Below are 25,489 nucleotides of genomic sequence, written 5' to 3'. Positions count from 1 at the left end.
TGTGTGTCTAAGTGGGCTGATGGACTTTTAAAGATTTAGGCACAGCTCACCAAATAAGTCCTTTGATTCTGAGAAAAGTGTTAGACTTATGTATTAGTGAGACGATATCAACAATTACTCTTGTTTTTTGTTTGGAAAAGGTTTTGTGCTTATTCCCCATGTTAACAGAGAATTCATTCTCTCATATGCATAGCAAGCATCCCTCTCATTTGTAGACTGAAGATTTTAAGGGTTTTACTTTTCATAATAAAGTATGACTTATAACCTATTTGTTGAAAGTCATCATATTAGAGTCAATTTTTTGGTCATGGTTGGAAGAAGCAACACAGAGTGAGGACATAGATAAGACGTGACCTGAAACATTGAAGGGAGCACCCATATGAATCAGTCAATCAGCCAATAAGCGTTTGTTAAGCACCTACTGTGTGTCAGATGGTGGATGGGACATAAAGGCAAAAATAAAACAGCCCCTGCATTCAAGGTGCTTACATTTCAGCTGGGGGAGGCAACAAATATATGCCTATTAAACATGTACATTGAGGAGTTTACAGATTCATCTATGTATTGAAAGAACGTGTAAATTAAACTTATATCTTAGTAGAGTCTGATGACTGAGTTGCTCGTAATAGGTGAACTACCAGAGCAGTGTCAAACATGGGACCCACAACACTCTCAAGTGTGCCTGAACCAGATTAATTAGTAAAATTAATTAAAATAAAATAAAACATTAAATAATACTAATATGTGGCTTTCTAAGTCAATATGTGGTCTACAGGGATACTTATGTATGGTTCAGTGGCCCTCATTTCTATATGAATTTGACACCACGAGTCTCAGCATCATAATATGACCAATTTGAAGTTGGGATATCCATCTGTGGTGGGGGACTGAAGAGTAGAACTGCTAGTTTGTTTACTAGTGAGGATGTTTGCCCCAGAAATAGCTAATGAATACGGCTGAATGGATGGTGCTATAAATATGAATCATCTACAAATGATTGATAAAACTTCTAGTTCTAAGAAACTCAGATGCCAGAATGAACTCCCTAGGATCATTTAATCTGATAGCAAAGTAATTGAAAAGAGAAGGTTAATTGTGAAATAATGATTTTGAGAAGCAAAAAATAGACTTAGATTTTCTTAATTTAATGCTTAACTTAGTTGGCTGGTGCCAGTCTGTCTGCAAAAAAAGAAAAGAAAAAAATCAAAGAAAAATCACAGAACAAGACAGCAAAACCTGAAGTTCTCAATATGTGTGGGGTGTACCTAGCCTTCAATCCTTTGGGGAGCCCTTAATGTAGAGAAATTTTTGTCCCTTTGTCTCTGAGTGAATTATTCCTGGCCAAATATGGGTGGTCCACTATCCAACACTGTAACCACTGACTAAGGGATGAATATGGAATGTTTTTGGACAGCAGTCAGCTTTACAATTTAAATCACAAGCAGATGTTTGGCCATACTAAAATCCGAACAAACTAACAAATCACCATCTCCATTCTTAATCCCAATTTATCAAGGTCACTCCCCTTTTTTTGAAGATAACATTAAACTAATCAGTTGGGGCAGTTAACATAGGCCACAACTCTCCCTTTTTCTTGAATCACTGAGATGGATGGGGCTGTGATGAAATCATCATACAAGGGTCTGAGCACACTAATTTCAAGAAAGCTAATGGAAGTCCTGGCAAACGCCACCTATGGCACTTTAGGCCAAGTGTGCCCTCTTTCTTATGTACGAGAGCAAAAATAAAAGCTGGATCATATGAAGGAAGGGAAACCACAACTACTGACTGCCCTCTGGGAAGGGCCATCATTACCTTCACTTCAACTAAGCTGTTTTTGTTTCTCAACTGCCACTCTCTGCTTGATGTGATGGGGAAGGGTCATTTCATTAGAAACCACTTCAACCAATAAGCTGTTTGGAAGGAAATTGGCTCTTTGGAATTTCTCAGCAGTTTAATTAGGTTTTGTCCCCTAAGGAATTACTCCTCAATGAACACTTCACTGCTCAGGCCTCCCTAAAGAGAGATACTTCAAGCAGATCAGAATTACTAGAATATGCTTTTTTCAAAGATATTCAGTGAATAAGTCAAGGAATAAATATCTGGCTGTTTATGAAGAATTACCAATGTAAATGATATGTGTACGTGTATGATCAGAAAATGGACCTTTGCCCAGCAGGAAAGGTTCCTTATTTATTTTAGAAATATATTTGCTACTTCTTGTTAGTAAAGTACAAGCTTATACTTCTCTTTGCTTTAGCTTTTTTGTAAGCACCTCTTCTTTGTAGTTATTGTACAATTTTGATTACAGGTATAACCTAAGGCACAAACCTAATGACTTACATAAACTTACACATACATCTCCTCATTAGTGGAGAGAATTACTGACCCAAAATGTCCTTTACCCAGGCAGGGATAGTTGAATAATCATTGTCTCTACCAATGAGGAGAGTCTTATGTAGATCCTTAGGCTTGAGCCATGTGTAACATTAGATTACATTCATTTTACAGTACTATATTTTAAACTTTAAAAGGGCAAGGGCTTCCTAACTTTATCTTTGTATCCCTAGCACCCATTACGATGCCTTACATATAGTATATGCTCAATAAATGTTGAATTGAATTTCCTGGTTGAGCAAAGTTGAAGCCTTGTTGCCATGAGGTATTCAAATAATAAGTTGTGGAATAAGTATCTGGTTATTCATGAAGAATAACCAATGCAAATTGTGCATCTTGGAGTCATCATATGCAAAATGCAAGCCATGAGCTAGTGATTTCCATGATCAAAAGGTTTGTGGTTTTCTCTTTATTTGTTTGCCTACAGACCTAGAAGGGTTAAGAGATTGCTCGTATATTTCATTGGTCCCCTCTAACACTAGGCCTGACTTTCTCACAAAATGGCAAACGGCTCCAGTGGCAATGGGCCACAAGAGAGATCAATCAAGGCATTCGAGAACTTGTAACTTTATCATGGGATACCACAGAGTAAGATAATATAAATAGATGGTGATAAGGAAGATTAATATTTAATATAAGGTTCCATAATGTAGCAGGTCAATGCAGCCATTCATTTCATTATTCAAATAACAGATAAGTATTTAGGACCTACAGTGCAAAAAGCCTTGTGCAAGGGGGAATTCAGTTTAGATAAGACCCTGTCCCTCCCTACTTTCATGGAGTTTATAAATATAGAAATAACTAGAATAGACATTATTACATGATAAACACATCAGAGGGTTGCAAAATGAAATGCTATGGGATGGGAGAGGAAGAATGATCACGGAAGACCTTATAGAAGAACTGGCATATGAGTTAGGCTTTAAAGGATGGCTAGAGAGAACATACTGGGCCTAGGAAAGAGCATGAAAGAGAGCCAAACTGCTCATGGTAAGAGAACTGCAAATTAAACCACTTTCTAGTTTCACCTTTCACCAAGGAAAATGGCAAGGATGACAAAAATATAGAAAAAAGTTGGAAGCACTGTGAGAAGATGGGCCCATTAATATACTATTGTTAAAGCTGTGAACTGTTCTAACTGTGAAAATAATTTAGAGTCATGTAAGAAAAGTGACTAAACTATTCATATTATTTTACCCAGCAATTCCACTATGGGGCACATAGGTCAAGGAGGCTGAAAACAGAAATAAATACTCCATATACACCAAACTTTTCATAACAGAACTTTCTGTTGTAGCTAAGAACTAGATACAAAGCAGGTGCCAATCAATTGGGGAGTAGATGAACAAAATGATACATAAATATAATGGAATATTATTATACAGTAAGGAATGAGGTATATGAGGAATTTTGAGAAACCTTGGAAGATTTGTATGAAATGATGCGGAGTGAAATAAGTATACAATATACATAGTTATCATAATAATTTAACTGTAAACATTAAAAGGAAGGGGCAGTTAGGTGGTGCAGTGGATAGAGCACTGGCCCTGAAGTCAGGAGGACCTAAGTTCAAATTTGATCTCAGACCAAACACTTAACACTAGCTGTGTGACCCTGGGCAAGTTACTTAACCCCAATTGCCTAAAAATTAAATTAAATTAAATTAAAAAAAAACATTAAAAGGAAGCAAAATTCTAAGTAACTATAATAACTAGTCTTAGTTCTGGAGAAAATACAGTATAATATGCTTCCCTCCCTCTTCCAAGCAAAAAGATGGGAAACTAAATGTATAATCTTGGATGTATCATCAGATATCATCACTGAAGCAGTTGTTTTGTTGAACTGATTTTTTTTTGTCTTGCAAGTCGTCAGCAAGTATTGATTAAGCACCTACTATGTGCCAGGCACTGTGCAAAGTACTAGGGATATAAAAACCATTCCTGTTTCAAAGACCAAGAAGTCTAATGAGGGAAGCAACATGCAAACAATTATGTATAAACAAGATATACATATGATAAATTGGAGATAATCAATTGAGGGAGGGCACTAAAATTAAGGGAATTTGGAAAGATACTTGAAAGAAGCTAGGGAATCCAGGAAGCAGAGAAAAGAGAGAGAATTCTAAGCATGAAGAGCAGCCAGTAAAAATCATTGAGCTAGGATATAGAATGTTGTGTTCAAGGAACAGCAAAGAGGCCACTGTTATTTGATTGAAGAGTATGTTGAGTACAAGTTGCTATTCCTTATAAATATATAATAAAGTTATCATGTAAATTTTTTTCCTTTTTTTTCTTCCCTAGAGATGGCCACCATTAGACATAAATATGCATATGTACACACACACACACACACACACTCACATATCTATATACATCTATACATACACACATATACACACATACATAAAACCATTACTTCTATTTATCAATTTATCAATTCTTTCTCTGGATGCAGATAGCATCTTCCTTCATATGTCTTTTGTAGTTAATTTGGGCATTTATAATAATCAAAATGACTTAGTCACTCAAAATTCTTAAAACAATATTGCTGTTCCTGTATACAATGTTCTCTTGGTTCTGCTCATTTCACTCTTCATTATTTCGTGCAAGCCTATCCACGTTTTCTAAGATCATCGAGTTCATCATTTCTTATAGCAAAGTAGTATTCCATCACAATCATGTACCACTGCTTGTTCAGCCATTCTGCAATTGACGGGCATCCCCAAAATTTCCAGTTCTTTGCCCCCACAAAGAGAGCTGTTATAAATATTTTAGGACATATAGGTTATTTTCCTTTTTTCCTAATCATCTTTGGAAATAGAAGGAATAGGAAGTTGTACATAATAGATTTGTAGTTTTGTAAGCAATTAACTTTTTTTATTATACTCTGTTATGGAAATTTTTATTCCATAAATTAAAAATAAACTATATATATATATATATATTTAAAAGAGTATGTTGGAGAGAGTAATAGGTAAGAAGATTAGAAGGGTAGGGAAAGTCTAAATTAGGAAGGGCCTTGAACATCAAGTGGGAGATTTTATCTTGGATTCTGGAGGGGATATGGAAGCACTGAAGTTTACTGAATAGGGAGATGACCTAGTCAAACTTGCTCTTTAGGAAGACCAATTTAATAAGAATGGGAGCAGCCTTGAGGCAAGGAGACCACCTAGAAGACTATAGCAATAGTCCAGACATTGAGATGATGAGGCCCTAAACTATGGTGGTGTCAGTGTCAGAGGAGAAATGGGGGTGTATATACAAGAAATGTTATAAATGTTGAATCAAAAGGTCTTGGCAACAGATTGGATATGGGGGAAAGAGGGAGGGGTCAGGATGACATCTAGGTTGTAAGCCAGGGTAATGGGAGGATCGTAGTACCCTTCACAGTAATAGGAAAGTTAGGAAGAGGTGAAGACCTGGGATGAAAAGATGAGTTCCATTTTGGACATGTTGAGTTTAGGATGTTTATAGAACTTTCAGTTTGAGATATTCAATAGGCAGTTAGAAATGACAGTCTGGAGGTTAAGAGAGATGAAAATTGAATCCATGGGAACTGATGATATCACCGAACAAAATAGTATAGAGGAGAAAGAGAAGACAGAACGGCCTTGAAGGACACTCAATGGCATGACCTGGATGAAGATCCAGCAAACGTGATTGTGAAGGGTTGATCTAACTACAGATTGGAAAATAACCACAATAGAGCAGAGTCACAAAACCCTAGGGTATTAAAAACAAGAGGGTCCGCAACAATGTCAAAGGCTGCAAAGCAGTCTTCAAAGAAGGTATTAGGGATAGAGTATGTTCAGAAATTATAGTAACATACAAACAAAGGTAACAATAATTTTTTTTAAAGGTATGAAAATCTGAGAACCCAGGATGTATTTTTGGGGAAAGAGAATAGTCCATTTGGGCCAGAGCAAAGCAAGTAGTAGAGTGGAATACAATTGAGATAAAGCTGGAAAAGGTGGATGGTACCAGATGATGTTAGGGCTGGTAGGTGGTACAGTGGATAGAACACCAAGCCTGGAGTCAGGAAGACCTGAGTTCAAATTTGGCCTCAGACACTTACTAGCTGTGTGACCCCGGGCAAGTCACTTGTCCCTGTTTGCCCCAGTTTCCTTATCTGTAAAATGAACTGGAGAAGGAATGGCAAATTACTCCAGTAAAATGCCAAATGGGGCCACAAAGAGTCAGACACAACTGAACAACCAGATGATGAAAGTATATGCCACACAAAGGAAACAGAATTTTATTCACTAGGCAATAAGAATCTACTGAAGGTTTTTTTTTTATTTGTTTTGTTTTTGTTTTTGTTTTTTAGCCAGAGAGATGCAAAAGAAAAATTATTCTGGAAATAACATGAAGGACAAAGGAGATAGATCAGAGGCAGGAAGGTTTGTTGGAATGTTATTTTAAGATCCAGGCAGTGCTGATAAAAGACCTGATTTAGGTTGGGGGAGGGAGAAAAAAAGTGCAGTTGCAAGGGATGTTATGAAAGTGGAGTTGACAGGATTTTACAACTGACTACCACTGAGGTTAAAGAGGGAGTTGATGCCACTGAAATAAATGAAATTGCAAAGAGAGAATGAGTAAAGGAAGAGGGCTGAGGATGGACCACTAAGGAATCCTCCTATTAAAAGATTAGGAAGAGAATGAGGACACAGCAAAGGAGACTGAAGACTCATCAGAGGAAGAGAACCCAGAGATCATGGTGTTTCTGATCTTTGGGGAGAGAAGAGCAGAAGGGTATGATTTTTAAGTCATTTCATAAAGTTATAGCACTACATTCCTTTGGTGACACAGCATTTCCTTTAAGTCTGGAATCTACCAAGCTAATTAGGTCTGTTCTGGATGGGCTATGAGAGTTTTCCCCTTCTCAAGCCCACAATAGGCAGTAAAAGGAAATGCAAGCAAACCACTGTAGGTTTCCCCTCTCCCAAGTTATCAATAGCTACAGGGCAATGCAGCCTTTCCCAGCCAGGTCTTCAAATAACACAGGATTCTGTTTTCTCCAATCAGCTCTCAGTAAAACAACATCTGTTCTCCAGTCAGCAAAACTCACAGCAAATTAGATGCAAAGCCTATCTTTACTCCTTCTCTTTATCCCTTTTAAGCCACAGAGGACAGTAAAGGACAACACAGGTAAGCTTCTGGGAGGCTTTACCTATCTCAGGCTGTAGATTGCATGAAGGGCAATAAACCCAACCAACTCTTTATGCAGAAAGAGAATTCAGCTTTCTTCCAGTGATACTCAGAATCCTCAGTGCCTATTTGTTTGACTTCACTAAACCCAAAGCAGCTGGTTTTATCTTCTAATTCTCCTCCACCTTGCTTCTCTCAAGCTGGAGGGGACTGTCTCCATTATCAGCATCTCCCTTCAGGGGATCGCTGTGTCTTCTCCTTATCTCCTCTTTTCACTGATCACCTTTAATGAGTCAAATCAAAGCATCCTCATAAGGAGTGACACATCTCAGTAACTCAACCCAGGCTGATAAATTCAAAACCCACAGTTCTATCAAGCATAACAATATACACTTTTCTCACAGTCCCCAAACAGTTCTGTGATGTGTAAGTTTCTTAGCTGTATCCTTCAAAACCCTGAAAACTGTGACATGAAAATAAACTGATAGACAACAATGTCATGTGGCCATCCCTGCCTTCAGTCAGTACTTGGGCCTGCTTTCAAACAGCGCCTCTCCCTATACTTATCTGTTTCCCTCTGATTCTTAGAACTGTCTCAAGTTGCTTTTCTCACACAAATATCTCTTTTTGTGTTCCTTTAGGCAAAAAATAAAACTGTTCACATACAAAAAAAGGGAGGGGGCAGTATGTTGCAGGAAAAATAGGCAGAAACTGCAAAGAAACAAATTTAAGTATGATGTTAGGAAAGGCTTCCTATCAGTCACAACTGCCCAGAAGTGGGATGAGTTGCCTTAGAAGGTGGTGAATTCTCCCTCAGTCAAGGTCTTCACATAGAAGAACCTTGAATAATCTCTGCCTCAGTTTCCTCAACTGTAAAATGGGGATAACATCTAACTCCCAGTGCTGTTGTGAAGATAAATGATATAGCATTTGTAAACTGCTTTGTAAACCTTCAAGTGTTAAATAAATGCTAGATATTATTATTTGGTAATAACAATAACAAAAATAATAGTAATATCTAGAATTTATATTGTGCCTACTAATGCCAGGCACTGCACCAAATGTTTTATGAATATTAACTCATTTGATCCTCACAATAATTCTGTGAGGTAGATGCTGTTATTCTCCCTATTTTATAGTTGAGGAAACTGAAGCAAACAGAGGTTAAGTGACTTGCCCAGGGTCACAAAGCTAGTGTCTGAGCTCTGATTTTAACTCAGTTCTTCCTGATTCTTGATCCAATGCTCTCTCTACTGCACCTCCTAGATTCTTCAAGTGGGAATTCCTTTGGAGTAATAGGCACTATGTTCAGTTTAAAAAAAAAAATACAACTTGTCAAATGATTCAATTCAATAATACCTCTTAAGTGTCTCTCACTTCCAAACTAACCACCATCTTGCTGCTAACTCAACCCTTGACTGACCCTACCTCCCTCAGCCTCCTAACCTCTCTGACTGGAGGGCTGGAGGGCAGAGTACCAGGCTCTTCTCAATGCTTTCCTTTATAAAGGGCAGAAACGAGACTCAATTCACTCTCTGCTGCCCTGCCTGATTTAACTCCCCAGAATAAGATGTCTGCAGGTGTCTGGTCACCCCTTTCCTCTCCTGCCACCTATTGTGTGGCCTCCCCTTTTAGTTGTAAGCTCCTTGAGAACGGGGACTGTCTTTATTTTTATTAATTAGATCCCCAAATGCTTAGAACAGTGCCTGACGCATAGTAGGTATTTAATAAATGTTTATCGAATTAAACAACCTATCTCCTGCAAGACACTATGCTAGTCACTAGGGATACAGAGGTTACAATCTTTGAAGAGCAAGCCCCAAGACCAAAACCAACACCATTTATTTCAGTTTATTTAATCCCTTTAGGCACAAGGGTTCTTAACCTAGGGCCTGGGAACTTTTTAAAATATATTTTGATAATTATATTAGAATGGAATTATATTGCAATATAGACCTATGTATTTTATTTTATACATTTAAAAACATTATTCTGAAAAAAGGAGTCCATTGACTTCACCAGATTGCAAAGGAGCATATAACATTAAAAAATTTCAGATCCTTCCCCTGCTTCAGGGAAATTTAAAGTAATCAAGTTTATCTTGCTTTCTTTCTTTTTTCTTTTTCACTAAGGCCCCAAGAATTAAGTAAGTCTTGTCTCTAGCACTTAGAATATGGCAGTGATTTATTATTTGACTTGAGCAGGTTGTTTTTCAGGTGCTTTACCTGTTTTGAATTAGTAATTTCAATTCCAACAATGTAATAAGTAGTTTAAAAAAACAAAAAAAAAAGGGGGGGGGGGAACTACTGGGAGTCAGTAGGCCTGGATTTGAGATACTTCTTCCACTAACTTCCTGTGTGATTTCTCTAATCTTTGATCCAGTCACCTATAAAGTGAAGCACCTGGACTAGATAACATCTAAGGTCCTTACCACCGCCAAGGGCCTATGATTCTTTTATTGATAGAATAGCCTGAATTCCTTGCAGTGATAACTCATATTTATATATCACTTTAAGGTTTTCCAAAGTAATTACAAGTTTTGTTTTTATTCACCAAACAGAAATTACATGATCATAGATTTAGAGCTAGAAAGGTTAAGTCCAATCTTCCTCCCCACCCCATTTTACACATGAGCAAACTGAATGTCAAAGAAGTGAATCGGACTGTCTAGGGTACAAAGTTAGTAACAAACCCAGATATTCTTCACTTCAAATCCAACACTCCATCTATTTCACCACATTGTATGGAGGATTTGGGGGGGGGGGGGTGGCGGTAATATTCACTGACAAAATATTTGTTTTGTTCTCTTGTTAAGGCAGAAGAAAAGGCCGGAGTCAGTCTGCACAGGCACATGCTACCTTCATCCAAAGACCACCCATTTCAAGTTTGTCTGGGCCAGTTTTAGAAAGCCATCCATCTTTGCTCCAGACTTCCACATCGGTCCATGAAATAGCCCAAAGGCTGTCCAGCAGTCAGCTCTCCCTGCACAATTCCACCACATCGCTGCACTCTCAACCCCGTCCTATTTCTGCGACCGGCCATCTCAATGTCCGAGAGAGAGCTGAGGCGCTAATCAGATCCAGCCTAGGCTCATCCACCAGCTCTACCCTCAGTTTCTTGTTTGGCAAGAGAAGTTTTTCCAGTGCACTGGTCATTTCTGGGCTCTCAGCTGCCGATGGAGGAAATACCAGTGATACCCTGTCTTCCAGCAGTGTCAACATTGCAATGGGCCCCTCTGCTAGAGCCATGAGTCAAACTACAAGGGTAAGATGGCTCTGTGTTAGCAGGAGTGATCTAGTTATTTGGCTACTTGTAGACACTGTTTTAACATTTGATGCTTAATGATTCCCATCAGTCTCCTTCCAGGATTCCGTCTTCTTCACTATGGGGTTCCCAGAGTGATAAACGGCAAAGTAATTAGACATGAAACGGTTTGGCAGTTCTGTGCAGCAAACGGGATCTAGATATACATGTGCTATAAATAATAATACCCCGGTATGGCTGGAGATTGCCAGACACAACCGAGCTAAGTAGAAATACTGTCATTAGCACAAAATCTTCGAATGGGACAAAACAATGTGTTCTTCACTCATCCATACAAGAGGCAGCATTTTCTAACAATCTGTTTGGTCCAGTCTCTTCAGATTATCTTGGTCTGAAAGGAAAGAAAAAATAGAGGGGGAAAAAAAAAAGAACATGAAGGTCTGATCTGCATGCTGTCCATTATTAGCCACAGTTTTCAAGGTAGTGAGATGGACATTACTTTTAAGTAGTAAAATGCTGGGAATTTCTGCCAGTCTAGAACCCCAAGTAGATAACATTACATTAATACAGAAGCTGCATTAGTTTCAGAGAAACTCAAGGCTCCAGCTGTTTTCTCTTAATGGTGTTTGTGCTACGGACAAATGTTGGTTGCATTAGCAAACGGAATCTTAGAAGTTGGAAGTGTCCCATGTTCCATTTCATCATTTGAAAAGCAGCGTGGACTGGAGAGCTAGAGAGCTGACCCTATAGTCAGAAAGACCTAGGTTCAAGTCCCACTTCTGGCTGTGTGACTCTGTTCAAGTAAAGTCTCAGTGATTTCAGCAATTCTTTGAGACTTTGAGACTATGTTACATTGGAACTAAAAAAAAAATTAAAATGAATGTTAAAAATTGTTTTTACATGTAATTAGGAAAAAATAAAATATTAAAAAAGGGGGGGATACTATAAATTACAGAGAAAGCACTGAATTCATTAATAGAGGGAGTTTCCTTACAGGGAGTTCCCCATATTGATAAAATCACAGGTCCAGTCCCTATCCCTATTTAGTGTTTAGACCATTTGTTTAGACCACCTTGTTGCTGACTTTTAAAAGTCACTTAGAGGAGGGGTCAGAAGGTATAGCAACCCTGGATTACAAACTGTCATTCTTGGAAGGGAGCCACTGGTGAAAAGGATACCAGAATTGTAATTTCCTATCATGGAATGGCTCTTTATGAATGACTAGGAAGAAATGTTTAAAGCTGTGTCTCTAGAAAAATTATTCCCAGGTTTAAAAAAAAAGTCTTCTTAGTATCTTTTGTTTTTATATTGCCTGTGTATTCTTCCTCTTCCTACTCCCAAAGAGGAAAGAATGAAAAAGAAGGGAAAAAAAACAGTTTAGCAAAACTCACCATCATATTAAAAATGTATGACATTGTATGCAATGTTCCATTCCCATAGTCCTCCACCTCTGTAAAAAAGCAGGGTATCCCTGTTTTTTATTTCTTTTGTCTCTCACTGAAGGCAAGGAAAATACCAACTTTGCGATTTATCATATATGCCCTTTCTCCCTCTTCTCCACCACATAGAAGTATTATTTAGCCAAAATCAATTTCAGCCAAAACAAAAATGCCTCTTAATTGAGATGTGAGTCAAAACATCATAATTTTAGCATTTATGATATGTGGTAAAGATATAAAACATAATAGAAATGGAAGCACAGGAAATTTAGAAATACTTCCAAAGGTCACATCATTCCAATACATTGATGCCCATATTCTACGAGAAAAAGCTTCTACACATTGCAAGACCCCATGCTAAATGTAGAATTCAAGGTAGGCCATCATCAACTCATTTTCTGACCTAAGACTATTGATCAATCTATTCCAGTTTAGAGAATAGGAGTCATTGTCTCACCAAAGTTTCGAAGGCTACTTCGGACCATCCATGTGATATTCGGGGCCTATTCACAAAGATGCATGCTACTAGAAAGCACTCAACTAGCGACATCTGCTAAGCTATTTGCATACTTCTTTTTTGTTTTGGAAACAGTTCTCTGAACCTTGTGAAACGACATATGCCACGGAACAGGGTCAGCTTCGAGATCGACATCTTCCTCAGGCAATGGCAGAAAGCCTTAGTGTGATCTGTCGGAGGGCCAGCCAAGAGGACGTGGGCCTGGATGACACAGCTTCTCAGCAAAGTCTATCAGAAGAGTCATGAGGGACCAGGAGCTTCGGGGCACTCACTTCCGGAAGACAACTTGTCCTCTCACCTGCAGCTGGCTGGAGTGTGATGCCGATTTTAAAATCTCTGTCTTTGGAACTCAAGATCCAGGAAGTTTAAATCAAAAAGGAGCTGACAGGAGAGCCTGCGTGAGGGCCTTAACATGAACCGATGAGACCTTCCCTAAAACACAGGGCAACTCCATCTCAGGTCCTCAGAGACTTTTCACTTGAAGACGAAAACCTACGTGCTATCTCTCCTTTTCCCATGCACCCACCCCAACAATTCCCTGCTACCGGAGCTGCTGATGTGGATTTCTGGGAGGGCTCAAGCAATTACATTTCACAATTGGAATAACAAACAAAAGCCATTTAGTATCCTAACATAACCAGAAGCAGCGCACACATATGGACTACTATTTTCAACCATTACTAAAAGAAACTAATTGCATGTTAAATAATTGGCAATTTTATACATAATGCATTACCATGAAAAAGTCTGAATAGTAGCATTTAATATATAATGGGCTGTTACAATATGCTACAGTGAAATCTAAGTGTTTAAGAAGAACCCCATTTCTTCACCACATTCCTGCTGGTGGTAATTAAGTACACAATAGTGACATATTTCAGGAAATGCTATAGTGCATGCTGCTATGTTTAAAGTATTTTGTAAAAGAACTAGAATGTACATTGATACAAGATGAATTAAGAAACCCAGTTTAAAACAACAAAACAAAACCTGTGCATGGAAAGCCATACTGGATCACATGATGTTCCTAACTTGCAGTTAGAGTTCTTTCTAGAAAAAGGCTGTGTGTTCCTGTTTAGTTGACAGGAATGCATACCTGTTTCTGAAGCCAAGAAATCCCTAATGTATCATAGGACACACATTCACACCTTTTTTTTTTTTGTAATTAAAATGTTTACAAAGATTGATGCTTTCAGGTGTTTTGATTTGCTAGAATTGTTATCCATTGGAGGAGGGAGGAAAGGAGAGTGGGTTTTCTTTTGCTTTGAGAATGGAATTTTAATAAACTCTGTCTGGGCTACTATACTTGAGTCCAGACATAAGCAAGCCCATGAAAGACATGTACAGCAGAAGCCTGGGTCCACATTAACAACAAGAAGGGGAACGAGGATGTAGTGGCTAGCCCAATAAGAATGCAGTCTTCTATACATTAGATGCTGAACTCTCATTTTATAGTCAACGAAAACAAAAACAATAATAATGATAATATCAGCACTTATATAGCACTTTAAGGTTTGCAAAGTGCTAGATAAATGTTATCTCATTTTAACCTCCTAGCAACCCTCTGAGGTCGGTGCTATTATTACTCCTATTTTACAGATGAGGAATTTGAATCAGCAGTTAGGTGACTTGACCAGGGTCACACATCTAGGTGGGATATGAACTCAGTTCTTTTTGACTCCAAGTCCAGCACTATCCACTGTGATACCTAATTGCCTTTATTTGTCTTTTATAAAGACAATAGATTGTAGCATTCCACATGGGAACTGTACAGATTTATATTAAAGAAAAACACCTTTTTCTTCATCATAAAAGGAAGAGGGCTTTGTGGGAAAGGGGTTCTTCATCTTCATAAGACGTGGTTTCCAGTGTTATCCTCATTCATGATTATCCATTCTCATTTTTCAATGTCCTAAGTAAAAACGGAGTGACCAAACTTAATATAATACTTTAGAGTGCGGTCTGACCAGATGAAGTACAATGGAATTAACCACTGCTTCCTTCTAGTTATTGTCTTCCAATTAATATAACCTAAGTTTGCAAGTTTTATTTGCTCTTTCTCTCTGTCTCTCTCTCTCTCTTTATACTACTGATATCCTGAGTTCACCAAAACATCTTTTTACTACTTAAAACTATCATCCATCCATACCTCCCTTTGCTCCCCATCTTGTACTTCTGTAATAGTTTTTTTTATTTTTAAGATTGGGTTTTTCTATCTTACCTAGGCTGGAAGAGCATGGCCCCAATTTCACTACTGATCAGCATGGGAGCTTTGATCTTCTCTGTTTCCAGCCTGGGCTGGTACACCCCTTCTGAGGCAACCCAGTGGCCCCTCATCCCAGGGGCTTACCATATTAACACCAGACTTAGTGGGGTCACCCGATCAACTTATCTCTCTGCAGCTTGGAATTCTCAAGTTCAAACTGTACTTTTATTAAAATTTTGCCAGATTTCAACATCAAGTTCATCGCCTTCTAGTTTGTAAGCTCTAAAATGGTCTTCCCCTTTCTGAAGATTAGAACATTTGTCCATCTTGAGTCCTGCAGCACTTTTCTCCCTCAAAGTTCCTGGGGGAAATATCACTGACAACAGTTGAGAATTCATAGCTGGCAGTTCTCTCAGTATCCTAGGATGTAATTTGCTCAGATCAGGTGACTGGAATTCTTTTAGGGCACCAATGTGCTCTATTACCTCCTCAATGAAGAAATCCTAAGTATGAAGAAATTGAACCAATTCCTATGCTCTTCATCCCAAGCTCTGTCCAGCACATTGAATGATATTTTTGGTAGTTTTTGAATCACTCAGTAGGAAAATCTACCCTAATGCTATATGACCCAAATATCAACTTATATGGTGTGAATGCAATTTCTGTATAAAAAAAGAATCTCTTCAGCCCCTCAAGCAAATGAGAAAATAAGGTCAAGACCCCCAGGGCCATTAGTAAGAAGCTGGCTATCCAGCTGCAATCTTTTCAACAGTTTATAAATACAAAAAAAAAAAATAGACAAATTAAGTAGAAAGTAAAACTATCCTGGATAAACTAGAAGGCAAACAAGTATAAAAAATGTCAACTGAGGAATCAGATGAGCTCTGCATGAAGGCATTTCCACTACCATTGAAGACAGGTTTATTCAAACAGGTCTTCCCAGGTTTCTCTGAAACCAATCTTTTCTTCATTTCTTATAGCATAGTAATATTCTATTTTTCTTTCCTCCCTTTTTCTTCCAATGAGGGAGAGAAGGAAAAAAAGCCTGTTAATTGAAAAAAAAAATTAAACCATTAAAAAAACCCAATATGATCTGGGGAAAAGAGAGGCTTATGAATTTATCACTCAGTTGTGGCTAAGTACACTTAATACCTGTCCCATTCTTTGGTAGGTTTTGAATTCTGCTTTAGTTTTCAGATTTGGAATCCTGTGCAATCATCACATATACACACACTTAGAACAATTTTCACCTTGGAAAGTCTGGGTCTCTAAAACTAATGTAAAACAGAGGGTTGTACAGTTACCCTATAAATCTGGGCATGTTGATCCTGCTAATCTGGACAATTCTGGTCAAAAGAAAAAAAAAAAAGACAACTGTCATTGCCTGAGTTGTCCAGGACCTTTCCAGATTAGACTTCTTGGCCAGGCCCGCCTGTGCCGTCTCACTTTTAATATGACCATTCACAATTCATGAGCTTAATAACCTGACCTTCAGCCAGTCAGCTGGCTCATCTAAGGGTGTTCCATACAAAATAATGCATTATTAGCCCCATTTAAAGGACATTTCCAAGGTTGACACTTCTATGCTAGAGTTATCCAAATGTTCTGCCAGCAGAAGGTTGAATAATTATTTTCAGTACTTGGAGGCTGTAGAAAATTGCTTCTCCTTGAAAGTTAATGTAAGAACTGTGAGACTCAGTTTCATATAAACTGTGTAGCTAATCTGGCATTATTGGATTTAAACTCTTTGCTATGTGTCTGAACCAGCCATGTCTGGAAAGTTGTTTACTAAAATCATTAGATCCACGAACTTCTATTTGTACCCATAAAATGTGCATTCAGTACGCCTGTTTCATTCACAGCCCCCTCCTCCTGTCACCTCCACTCTTTTCTCAGACTGCCTGTCTGCAGTCTGACTGAGGGAACTCCAAACCCTGCTGGCAGTGCACACAGGGACTCAACTGCTTTACAATCCAAAGCAAAAGCAAAAAGGATAGAAAGATGGAGGCATAATCCTTAATCCCACCCCCTTCCTCCCCTTCCTACTGATCACCTTGACTACAATGGTGAGATGCCTGAACATATGAACCCAGGAAGCTTTATACACTGAAACTGTATCATTTATGGTTTATCAGTTGTGTGCTATTACCTTATAAGATTAAAAATCCACATTATAAAGTTTTCATCGTTAAAACTGTGCAGATTAGGAGAGGTTATTTTTTTTTCTTTTAACATTTAAAAATATTCTGAACTTTGCTAAAGAAAATCCTAACAATCCAACAAATTTAGTCATTTCTTTATCATGCTAAGGACTGGCTCTTTTTAATCCTTAGTTTTTAGAGCTAAGCACAGTTTTAGGTGGCTATATGACACTGCTGTGTAATAAATACCAGGGCTTTTAAGTGCGATTTGACTAAAGATCCCTTTGCAGTCTCCATGATCAAAGCCATTACAATATATACATTACATGTTTCTGTAGAAAAAAAAAAAAGCTTGTCATCTTCCTAAGCATTCTACTCTTAAACCAAAGCTCAAAGGAAAGAAAAAAAAAAGCACAATTAAAAAATGTTGCTCAGGAAAGTGCTATTTGGCTAGGAGTATAAACTGGTTTATGATGGAGGGCAAAGCATATGAAGGGAACTCTGACATCAGTTCTACTCAAGTCCCACCAGCCCCACCCAAACCCAATTTTTTTCTGGAAAAACCCTTCTTCAAACCAAGTGGTGTGTTACAAACCCACATTTGAATTTTCTTTTTTAATGAATTCTGCATCTGATGAATGGTTGTAATTTCTGTGTTGCTCTCACCCCATCTGCTAAATGCCAACTAACTGATTTGATAACACATTTTTTTCATTAAGCCCCACCCCCCCATGGAAGAGACCTTAATAAGGAAACCAAGTGCTTTCATAAAACATTTTTTTTTTTAATCAAAAGCTCAAGGAGGCCTCTCAACATTTACTAGAATTTTCTTCACCCAGATACAAGTCTGGAAAAAACAAGCTACTTTACCTAATTTGAAGAAAGGGTCGTCCCACCCCTCCAACCCAGTTAACTGACAAAGGCAACTGGCTGAAAAACATTAAAGAGTCATTTTAGACAACAGCCAAACTGTAAGGAAAAGAAAGAAAAAGAAAATATCCCAAAGAGCTAAGGAAATGCATCTCCATTCCTTCTTGGTGGGAGGAACCACAAGTAATGAACATTGGGTATACTACTGTGCTCAGTCAATGCTTGTTTTGCTGAATTGCTCTCCCTTCCCCCCCTTCTCTTTCTCTCTTTTTCTCTCTCTCTCTCTCCCTTTTATAAGAGCCAAATCTCTGAGTAGAGGAAGGATAGATATAAATCTATATAGATAAGAGATATGAAAAAGATAGAAAGCTGAATATGAAGGTTTTAAATGCACAAGGATTTCAATTATTCTCCCACCTAGCAGAAAATTCCTATTAGGTTTCTGGGCTCTATAGGCATTTTGAATCTAAATAAAGGTTCATGATCCTGCTTTCTGCTTTTACAAACTTCCCTAGGGGAAGGATGAGGGAGTGAGTGGTGGTGAGGGAAACAGCACAGCATGGCTAGTGGTTGTTTCTTGGTCATACCCAACCCTTTTGGACCACTGGAATTGGATTAAGGTAGGTTTACAGTGCAGATCCATGATCAGAGACACTCTCTTGATTTCCCATGATCAATTCTACGGTGGCAGACATAGAAAGTGGATCACTTATGGAAAAAAAACATCTATTAACTATGCATTAACTATAAGTTGCCTTAGTTTAGGGATATGCTAGAATAGGTGTTGTATAGGGGTGTTCTACAAAATTGGTTAGTTGTTGTCCTTCATTCTTGAAGAGGACCAAAATGACATCACTATGCTACACTCAAGTTACAGCATATCTGACTGTAGCTGATCAGACCAGTACGAGCTCGGAACGGTCTACCACAGGTCAGGCACAGATGGTCCATGTGAACATTTGGGGTGGATTCTCTAAATTTGCACATCCCTCGCTTCTTTTGGGCTACTTCAATTCTGTTTTGTTCATAGAGCACAGCACCTTCTCTGATGTGGGCACACCATGCTGAGCAGCCCTGTGCCAGTGTCTCCCGTGTCACACAATCAATCCCAAAGCTAAGAGAGACCTTGAGAGTGTTCTTGTATCGCTTCTTCTGACCATCATGTGAATGCCTGCCCTGTGTGAGTTATTCATAAAATAGTCCCTCTGGCAAGTATACATCGTGCATTTGAACAACGTGGCCAACCCATTGGAATTGCATTCTCTGAAGCAGAGTCTGAATGCTTGGCAGTTTAGCTCTAGGAAGGACCTCAGTATCTGGTATTTTATCCTGCCAGGTGATCTTCAGAATCTTCCTAAGACAATTCAAATGGAAGCAATTCAGTTTCCTGGCATGGCACTAGTATACTGTCTAGGTTTTACAAGCATACAAGGAGGTCAGCACAATGGCTCTGTAGACCTTCAGTTTGGTAGTCAGTCTAATACCTCTTCTCTCCCACAATTTCCTTTGGAGCCTCCCAAACACTGAGCTAGCTCTGGCAATGCTGTGTTAACCTCATTATCAATGGGTACATCCCTGGAAAGTACACTACCAAGGTAAGTGAACTTATCCACAGCATTCAAAACTTCTCCATTTGCTGTAACTGATGGTTCCACATACGGATGGTGTGGTGGTGGCTGATTGAGCACCAGTGTTTTCTTGGTGCTGTTAGGCCAAAATTAGCACAAGCAGCAGAGAACTGATCCGTACTTTGTTGCATCTCAGCTTCAGAGGTTGCATTGAGTGCACAATCATCTGCAAACAGAAAATTATGGCTTGTAGCCTTTCCAAATAGAAGAATTTACCATCAGTGTGGTAGCTGACTTTGATATAGTGTTTGTCCTCATTGAAGGCATTTGACAACATAGCATATGAGAAAGCACACAATCTTGTTTCATTCCATTGGTGACTGGGAAAGCACAAAGGCACTGTCCATTAACCAGAACCCAGGCAAGCATGCCATCATAAAATTGACACACAATGCTGATGAACTTCTCTTGACAACCAAATTGTAACATAATTTCCCATAAGCCCTCATGACTGACAGTATCAAAGGCCTTGGTCAGATCTACAAACATTGTATACAGACCTCTGTTCTGCTCCTGGAATTTGTCCTGGAGTTGTTGGGCAGCAAACACCATATTGACTGTTCTTTGGCCCTTTCTGAAGCCACGGCTCTCAGGTAGATGACCATCTTCCAGATGAAGGATCACCCTATTAAGGAGGACTGTGGCAAGAATCTTGCCAGCAATGACTAAGAGAGAGACCCCACTGTGATTGTCATAGGACAATCTATTTCCTTTACCTTTATAGAGATGGACAATGGAGACATACTTGAACTACTGGGGGATAACCTCCTCTTGCCGTATAACCTGGAAAATTTCAGTCAGCTTTTGGATGAGCAAGGGACCCCACTCCCCCCGCCCCACACACCTTGTAAATCTCAGCTGGAATAGAAACAGTACCAGGTGCTTCACCACAGGAAAGGAGCCTAACGGCATTCCAAACCTCTTCTTCAGGTGGAACGTCAGCGAGGGAGGGATTGACTTCAACCTGAGGTTAATGGTCAATGGCCTCAGCATTATTGATGATGGTCTGTTGAGAACATTATGGAAGTGTTCAGCCCATCTCTCCAGGATCATGTCCTTATCACTAATCAGCATGACTCCAACAGCATTGAGTAGTTGAGATGCACCATAGGTTTTTGGCCCATCAATAGCCTTCAGGGCATCATAAAAGTGCTTTGGATTGTTACTATCAGCATAAAACTGAATTTCATCTGCTTTCTTACTGAGCCAACAATCTTGCATCTCTCTTAAGATTTGCTTGTACTTTATTTTTGATGGAATTAAATGCTGCCTCCTTAGAGATGATGAACTATCCTGCTGGTAAAGTCATTCCAGCAGGGGAAGACTTCACATGCTTGGGCCCTAACTCACCAACAGGTTTGAGACCTCTTAGTTACCCTCAACCTGGTTTAGCCCACCTGCCAAAATGGTTTACTAGGGTGTGGCTGCTGCACATGCCACAGCTTCTTGGAGCCACAGGTGAGAGTTAGGTGGAACAGATGGATACCAAAGGTGGAAAGCAGCCCTGAAAAGGGGCTCAGCAGCCTTTACACCAAAGGTACTAGTCTTCCCTGAACATACCCTACACCATTCTACAAAATAATTTCTGCTCAAATCTAGTGTTCTCCACTATATAATTATAATGACCAACTTTGGCCCTGGAGAAGAGATGTACCACGCTCCTTTCTTTGGGGAGATGGCGGACAGGGGCAGTATGGGTGTGAGACGTTGCACACAATATTAGTTTCTCTCTCTGTTGGTTTTTCTTTGTTACAAGGGAAGGTTTGTTGAGGGGCAGGGGATAGCTGTCAATGACTTTAATGTAAAAGCCAAAAGATCAACAAAACTTTTTTTTATTATAAATTTTTAAAATTTAAAAATTAATCTCCTCTTATGTAGGTATGACACGGTAAGCACATGGAGCACTTCTAAAATATTGTTGAGCCCACTTGGATGGTTCTATGCAGACCTGGAAAGAGAACACAAGCATTCTTACCAGTAATGATGCATGAATTCAAAGTGATGCAAAAGACCTTGTACAAAGTAAATCATACTTGGCTTAGTTTGTAGCCAAGAGGCTACTGCAGCTAAGCTCATGCTATCTTCTTAGCATGGATCAAGCTTGTTCTTCTCTAAATATAGAAGATTTTCTCCATTTGTTCTCCCCTAATAGTGACCCAGATCACACGAATAAACTCACCAATATGTAATTAATCCTCGTGTTTTGAGCCTTTTCAAACTTAGCTCATCTTATCCTTAGGTGACAGCTAGAGTCTGTTTCTTAGTCTCAGCCTAAGCTTTTCCAGCTTGGAAGCCTTGTCAGTAAGAATTTAGGGGTCACCTCCATGGCAGCGTATATTAGAGTAGACCTTTGGTGAAGTCCAAACTTATTTAGTGTCTAAAAGCAACACTTGCATTAGGTTGTGAGGAGAGAGAAAAGGTCCCTTTACACACGCTAAAGCCTTTATAAACATTTAGGTCTACAGTGGCTTGTAATCAAAGGCCCCGTTCTGGTCTGGGTTGGCAAACCAAAGTCAGGTTTCATATCAGCCCTTTCTCACACACTTTCCCACCTCCATGCCTTTGAACTGGCTGACTGTCAAGCTCTGGAAGGTTTTCCTTCCTCACCTTCACCTCCTAGCATCCTTGGCTTTCAAGAAACAGCTCAAATCCCATTTTCTTCAAGTTGCCTCCTATTTTCCCTCTCTACTAGTGCTTTCCCTGAGGTTACCTTCCATTTATACTGTATATATCTTCTAGGCACAGTCACTTGTATGGTGTCTTCCACATTAGACTGTAAACTTCTTGAGGGCAGGTACTGTTTTTACTTTGTCTTTGTTGACTCATCCCTTAGCATAATGCCTGGCACATGGTAGGTGCTTAATAAGTGCTCGTTGTCCAACTGAGTGAATTAGTCTAAGGGCATGCCCAATGTTACAAAAAATGTTGGTAGTTTTGTGGGGACCTTTGAAGGGAACTAATTTAATTTCCAGTCTCCTCTTTTAAGCCTTAGTCTGTGATTACAGATTAGAAAAAAAAATGCTGGGGAGTTTAACATTAGTACAATTGATGGATGCCCACAATGCTGACTGGCTATGTGACAGAAGGGCACAGATGCAGAAGGCTGCAATGTACCCTTCACTCCTGCCCCATTACATCTCATTTGGACTATCATACTAACCCACTAATTCATCTCCTTGTATCCAATAGAGTATGAGCTCCTTGAGGAGAGACATTGTTTCTTTTTTTCTCTTTTATATTCTAAGCATCTTTATTGTTCAACCATGTCCAACTCTTCATGACTCTATTTGGTGTTTTCTTGGCAAAGATATTGGATAAATATATTTTATCAAACCAAGATATTGGTTTGTGATTTCCTTCTCCAACTCATTTTACAGATGAGGAAACTGGCACACGGAGTTAAATGACTTTCCCAGGGTCACACAGCTAGTATATGTCTGAGGCCATATTTGAACTCATGAAGATGAGTCATCCTGATTCCAAGCCCAGTGCTCTACTTTACCACCTAGTTGCCCCACATCAAGCATCTAGCACAGCAGTAATTATTACTGCTATATATCAAGTACCAGGGTGAATACTTAATATAACTGCTTCTTAGACTGACCTCAATAAATATTTGTTGAATTGAACAAAAATGCCTTTGAGATGTACATGTATGGTGAGCTTTATCTTCAAATTAGGTTAGAATTCTAAGCCTGTAACTTGTATTAACAACATTGTTAAAGGCATTCTGTATATTATATACAATAAAGGTAGTGAGTGTGAAATAGCTGAAGGAATACTAGGTTTAGATTCAACTAAGGACTGGGTTCAAATTCTGGCTCTGGACCTTAGGAGCTCTGTGGCCCTGGCTAAGTCAATGAATCTTTCTAGCCTGAAACCACTCATCTATAAATCAGAAAAAAACAAACAAACAATATTTATAATACCTATCTCACAGGTTTTGTTGTGAGAAAAGTGCTTTGTGCAATTTCAACCACTAATCAGCTTTATCATTTTTATAACCATTCCTTATTATAATCTCAAGATGACAATCTTTCTTATCTCTTTCCTTCCTTTTACGGATGAGAAAATAAGACACAGAGAGGTCAAGCAACATGTCAAATATGACACAGCCAAAGGATGGCATAGCTACAATTAGAATTCAAAAGGCCTGAGTTTCCAGCCCTATTACCCAGTCTCTTGAATGACACTATCTCTCTATGAGTGCATCTGAGAATTCCAAATTTTTTAAAGACTTAATATGTTCAATACGAGTCTCCACCTGTTTTCGACCGCTTAATTTATTTGAATATTTGTAAAGGATAAATAAGCAAACAACAACAAAAATATGGGGAAAGGACTTTAAACAATTTTGTTTTGGAGTAATAATAGTAATAAATCAAACCCTTATGCCACATTAAGTTACACGAGATTAATGATGCACCTGGATCGGAATTTGATTTTCATGACATGCAAAATTGATTAAGTGGTGAACTCTTCTTCCCCCCCTTCCCCTGAACACATTTATAAACTTCAATGGGACAAATTCCATCTAATATTCTCCAAACCATTTCTCATTTCATAATTAACCCAAATCATGCACACGACTGCAAGAAGAAATAAACAGAAAGCTTTAAGCATAAATAAACCATAATGGATTGTTAATCTTGTATAGTCAATCCAGCATTAAGTCTAATTTGATCTTTTAAACATTTTATGGAAAACATCTGTCAAGACTCCTTTGGAGGAGCCACAAAGGTTTCAAGCACTCAGTTATCATAAACCTGATAGCATAAAAGCCAAATGGGCTGAGTACCAATCAGACACCCCTTGAAACACACCACTACTTAGCTGACACGAAAGCATGGGGCATAAATGAGCTTTACTTTTGGCAGCTCTGCACGACTGCCACGATTTCTTGCAAAAGGCTATCTCTGTTTTCCTTTGTAACCTGTGAGGAAAAAAGAAAAAAGACCAATAAGGCCAGACACCAGGCTTTTCTTCATTATTCCCTTTACTCCCCCCGATGGATAATATGCTATCTGAAGGCACCCAAAACTTCACTGGGAAAAAGGACATATTGTATATTCCACTTAAGAACAGATCACTTTGAAGATACTTATGTCTGTTCTCAGCATCAACACTTGCAAATCAATCAATATTTATTATGTGCCTACTATGTGCTCTGTTGGGGGCAGCTAGATGGTATAGTAGATAGGCCTGGAGTCAGGAAGACTTATCCTCCTGAGTTCAAATCCTGCCTCAGACACTTACTAGCTGTGTGACCCTGGGCAAGTCACTTAACCCTGCTTGCCTCAGTTTCCTCATCTGTAAAATGAGCTAGAGAAGGAAATGGCAAACCACTCCAGTATCTTTGCCAAGAAAACACCAAATGGGATCACAAAGAGTTGAACACGACTGAAAAAGAACTAACCAATAGCAATCATGCAATGGGCTTAAGGATATGAGCTTTTTCAAGAAGACTATACTTTGCACAGGGAGAAAAACTTATAAGAAACAAGCAGAGAACCCTCTAAGACAGCATTTATCTAAGAGGTAACATGGTACAGTGGAAAGAGTCCTGGTTCTGGAGCCAGAGGTACTGGGTTCTGATCCTGCATGTGTGATCATGGGTAATTCACTCAGCCTTCCTAATTCTTGTTTTCTTCATCTATAAAATCAAAAAGTTGGATTAGAGGTTTTCTAAGATCTCTTTCTGCTCCAAGGCTATGATCCTCTTAGGCTTTACAAGGCTCCTCAGGGAAGGCACTATATTTGATTTAATTCTGTAACAATCATAATTTGTAGATGATATTTATATAACATTTGAATCTATAAAGACACTTTGCAAACATGGTCTCATTTGGGCCTCACAACAACCCTGAGGTAGACAGTATT

The 25,489-nt window shown here is 38.8% G+C and overlaps 2 protein-coding genes across 5 annotated transcripts in view; one reads left to right on the top strand and one right to left on the bottom strand.

The window, feature by feature from the left end:
* The window catches only part of LOC114049980 (pecanex-like protein 2), a 369,169-nt gene extending 356,159 nt beyond the window's left edge, over positions 1 to 13,010 (top strand). Inside the window, exons 34-35 of the mRNA XM_027871475.1 lie at positions 10,360 to 10,808; positions 12,840 to 13,010. Of these exons, the coding sequence (XP_027727276.1) occupies positions 10,360 to 10,808; positions 12,840 to 13,010 (620 nt within the window). The remainder of the gene's footprint in view (positions 1 to 10,359; positions 10,809 to 12,839) is intronic.
* An 8,461-nt stretch (positions 13,011 to 21,471) lies between these two features.
* Positions 21,472 to 25,489, bottom strand: part of LOC114049941 (cancer-related nucleoside-triphosphatase-like) — a 39,815-nt gene continuing 35,797 nt past the window's right edge. Inside the window, exons 5-6 of one of the 4 annotated variants that reach the window (XM_027871422.1) lie at positions 24,433 to 24,542; positions 21,472 to 21,557 (exon numbers count right to left, since the gene is read on the bottom strand). In XM_027871422.1, the coding sequence (XP_027727223.1) occupies positions 24,474 to 24,542 (69 nt within the window). In that variant the 3' untranslated portion in view covers positions 21,472 to 21,557; positions 24,433 to 24,473. Of the gene's footprint in view, positions 21,558 to 23,905; positions 24,543 to 25,489 lie in introns of those variants that run through there. The other 3 variants (XM_027871419.1, XM_027871418.1, XM_027871420.1) reach the window with 3 other exon arrangements.

Source organism: Vombatus ursinus, unplaced genomic scaffold (genome assembly GCF_900497805.2).
Source record: "Vombatus ursinus unplaced genomic scaffold, bare-nosed wombat genome assembly UNPS02014798.1, whole genome shotgun sequence".
NCBI lineage: Eukaryota > Metazoa > Chordata > Mammalia > Diprotodontia > Vombatidae > Vombatus > Vombatus ursinus.
The sequence above is the reverse complement of the archived record's forward strand: the minus strand, read 5'-3'. Positions and strand labels throughout refer to the sequence as shown.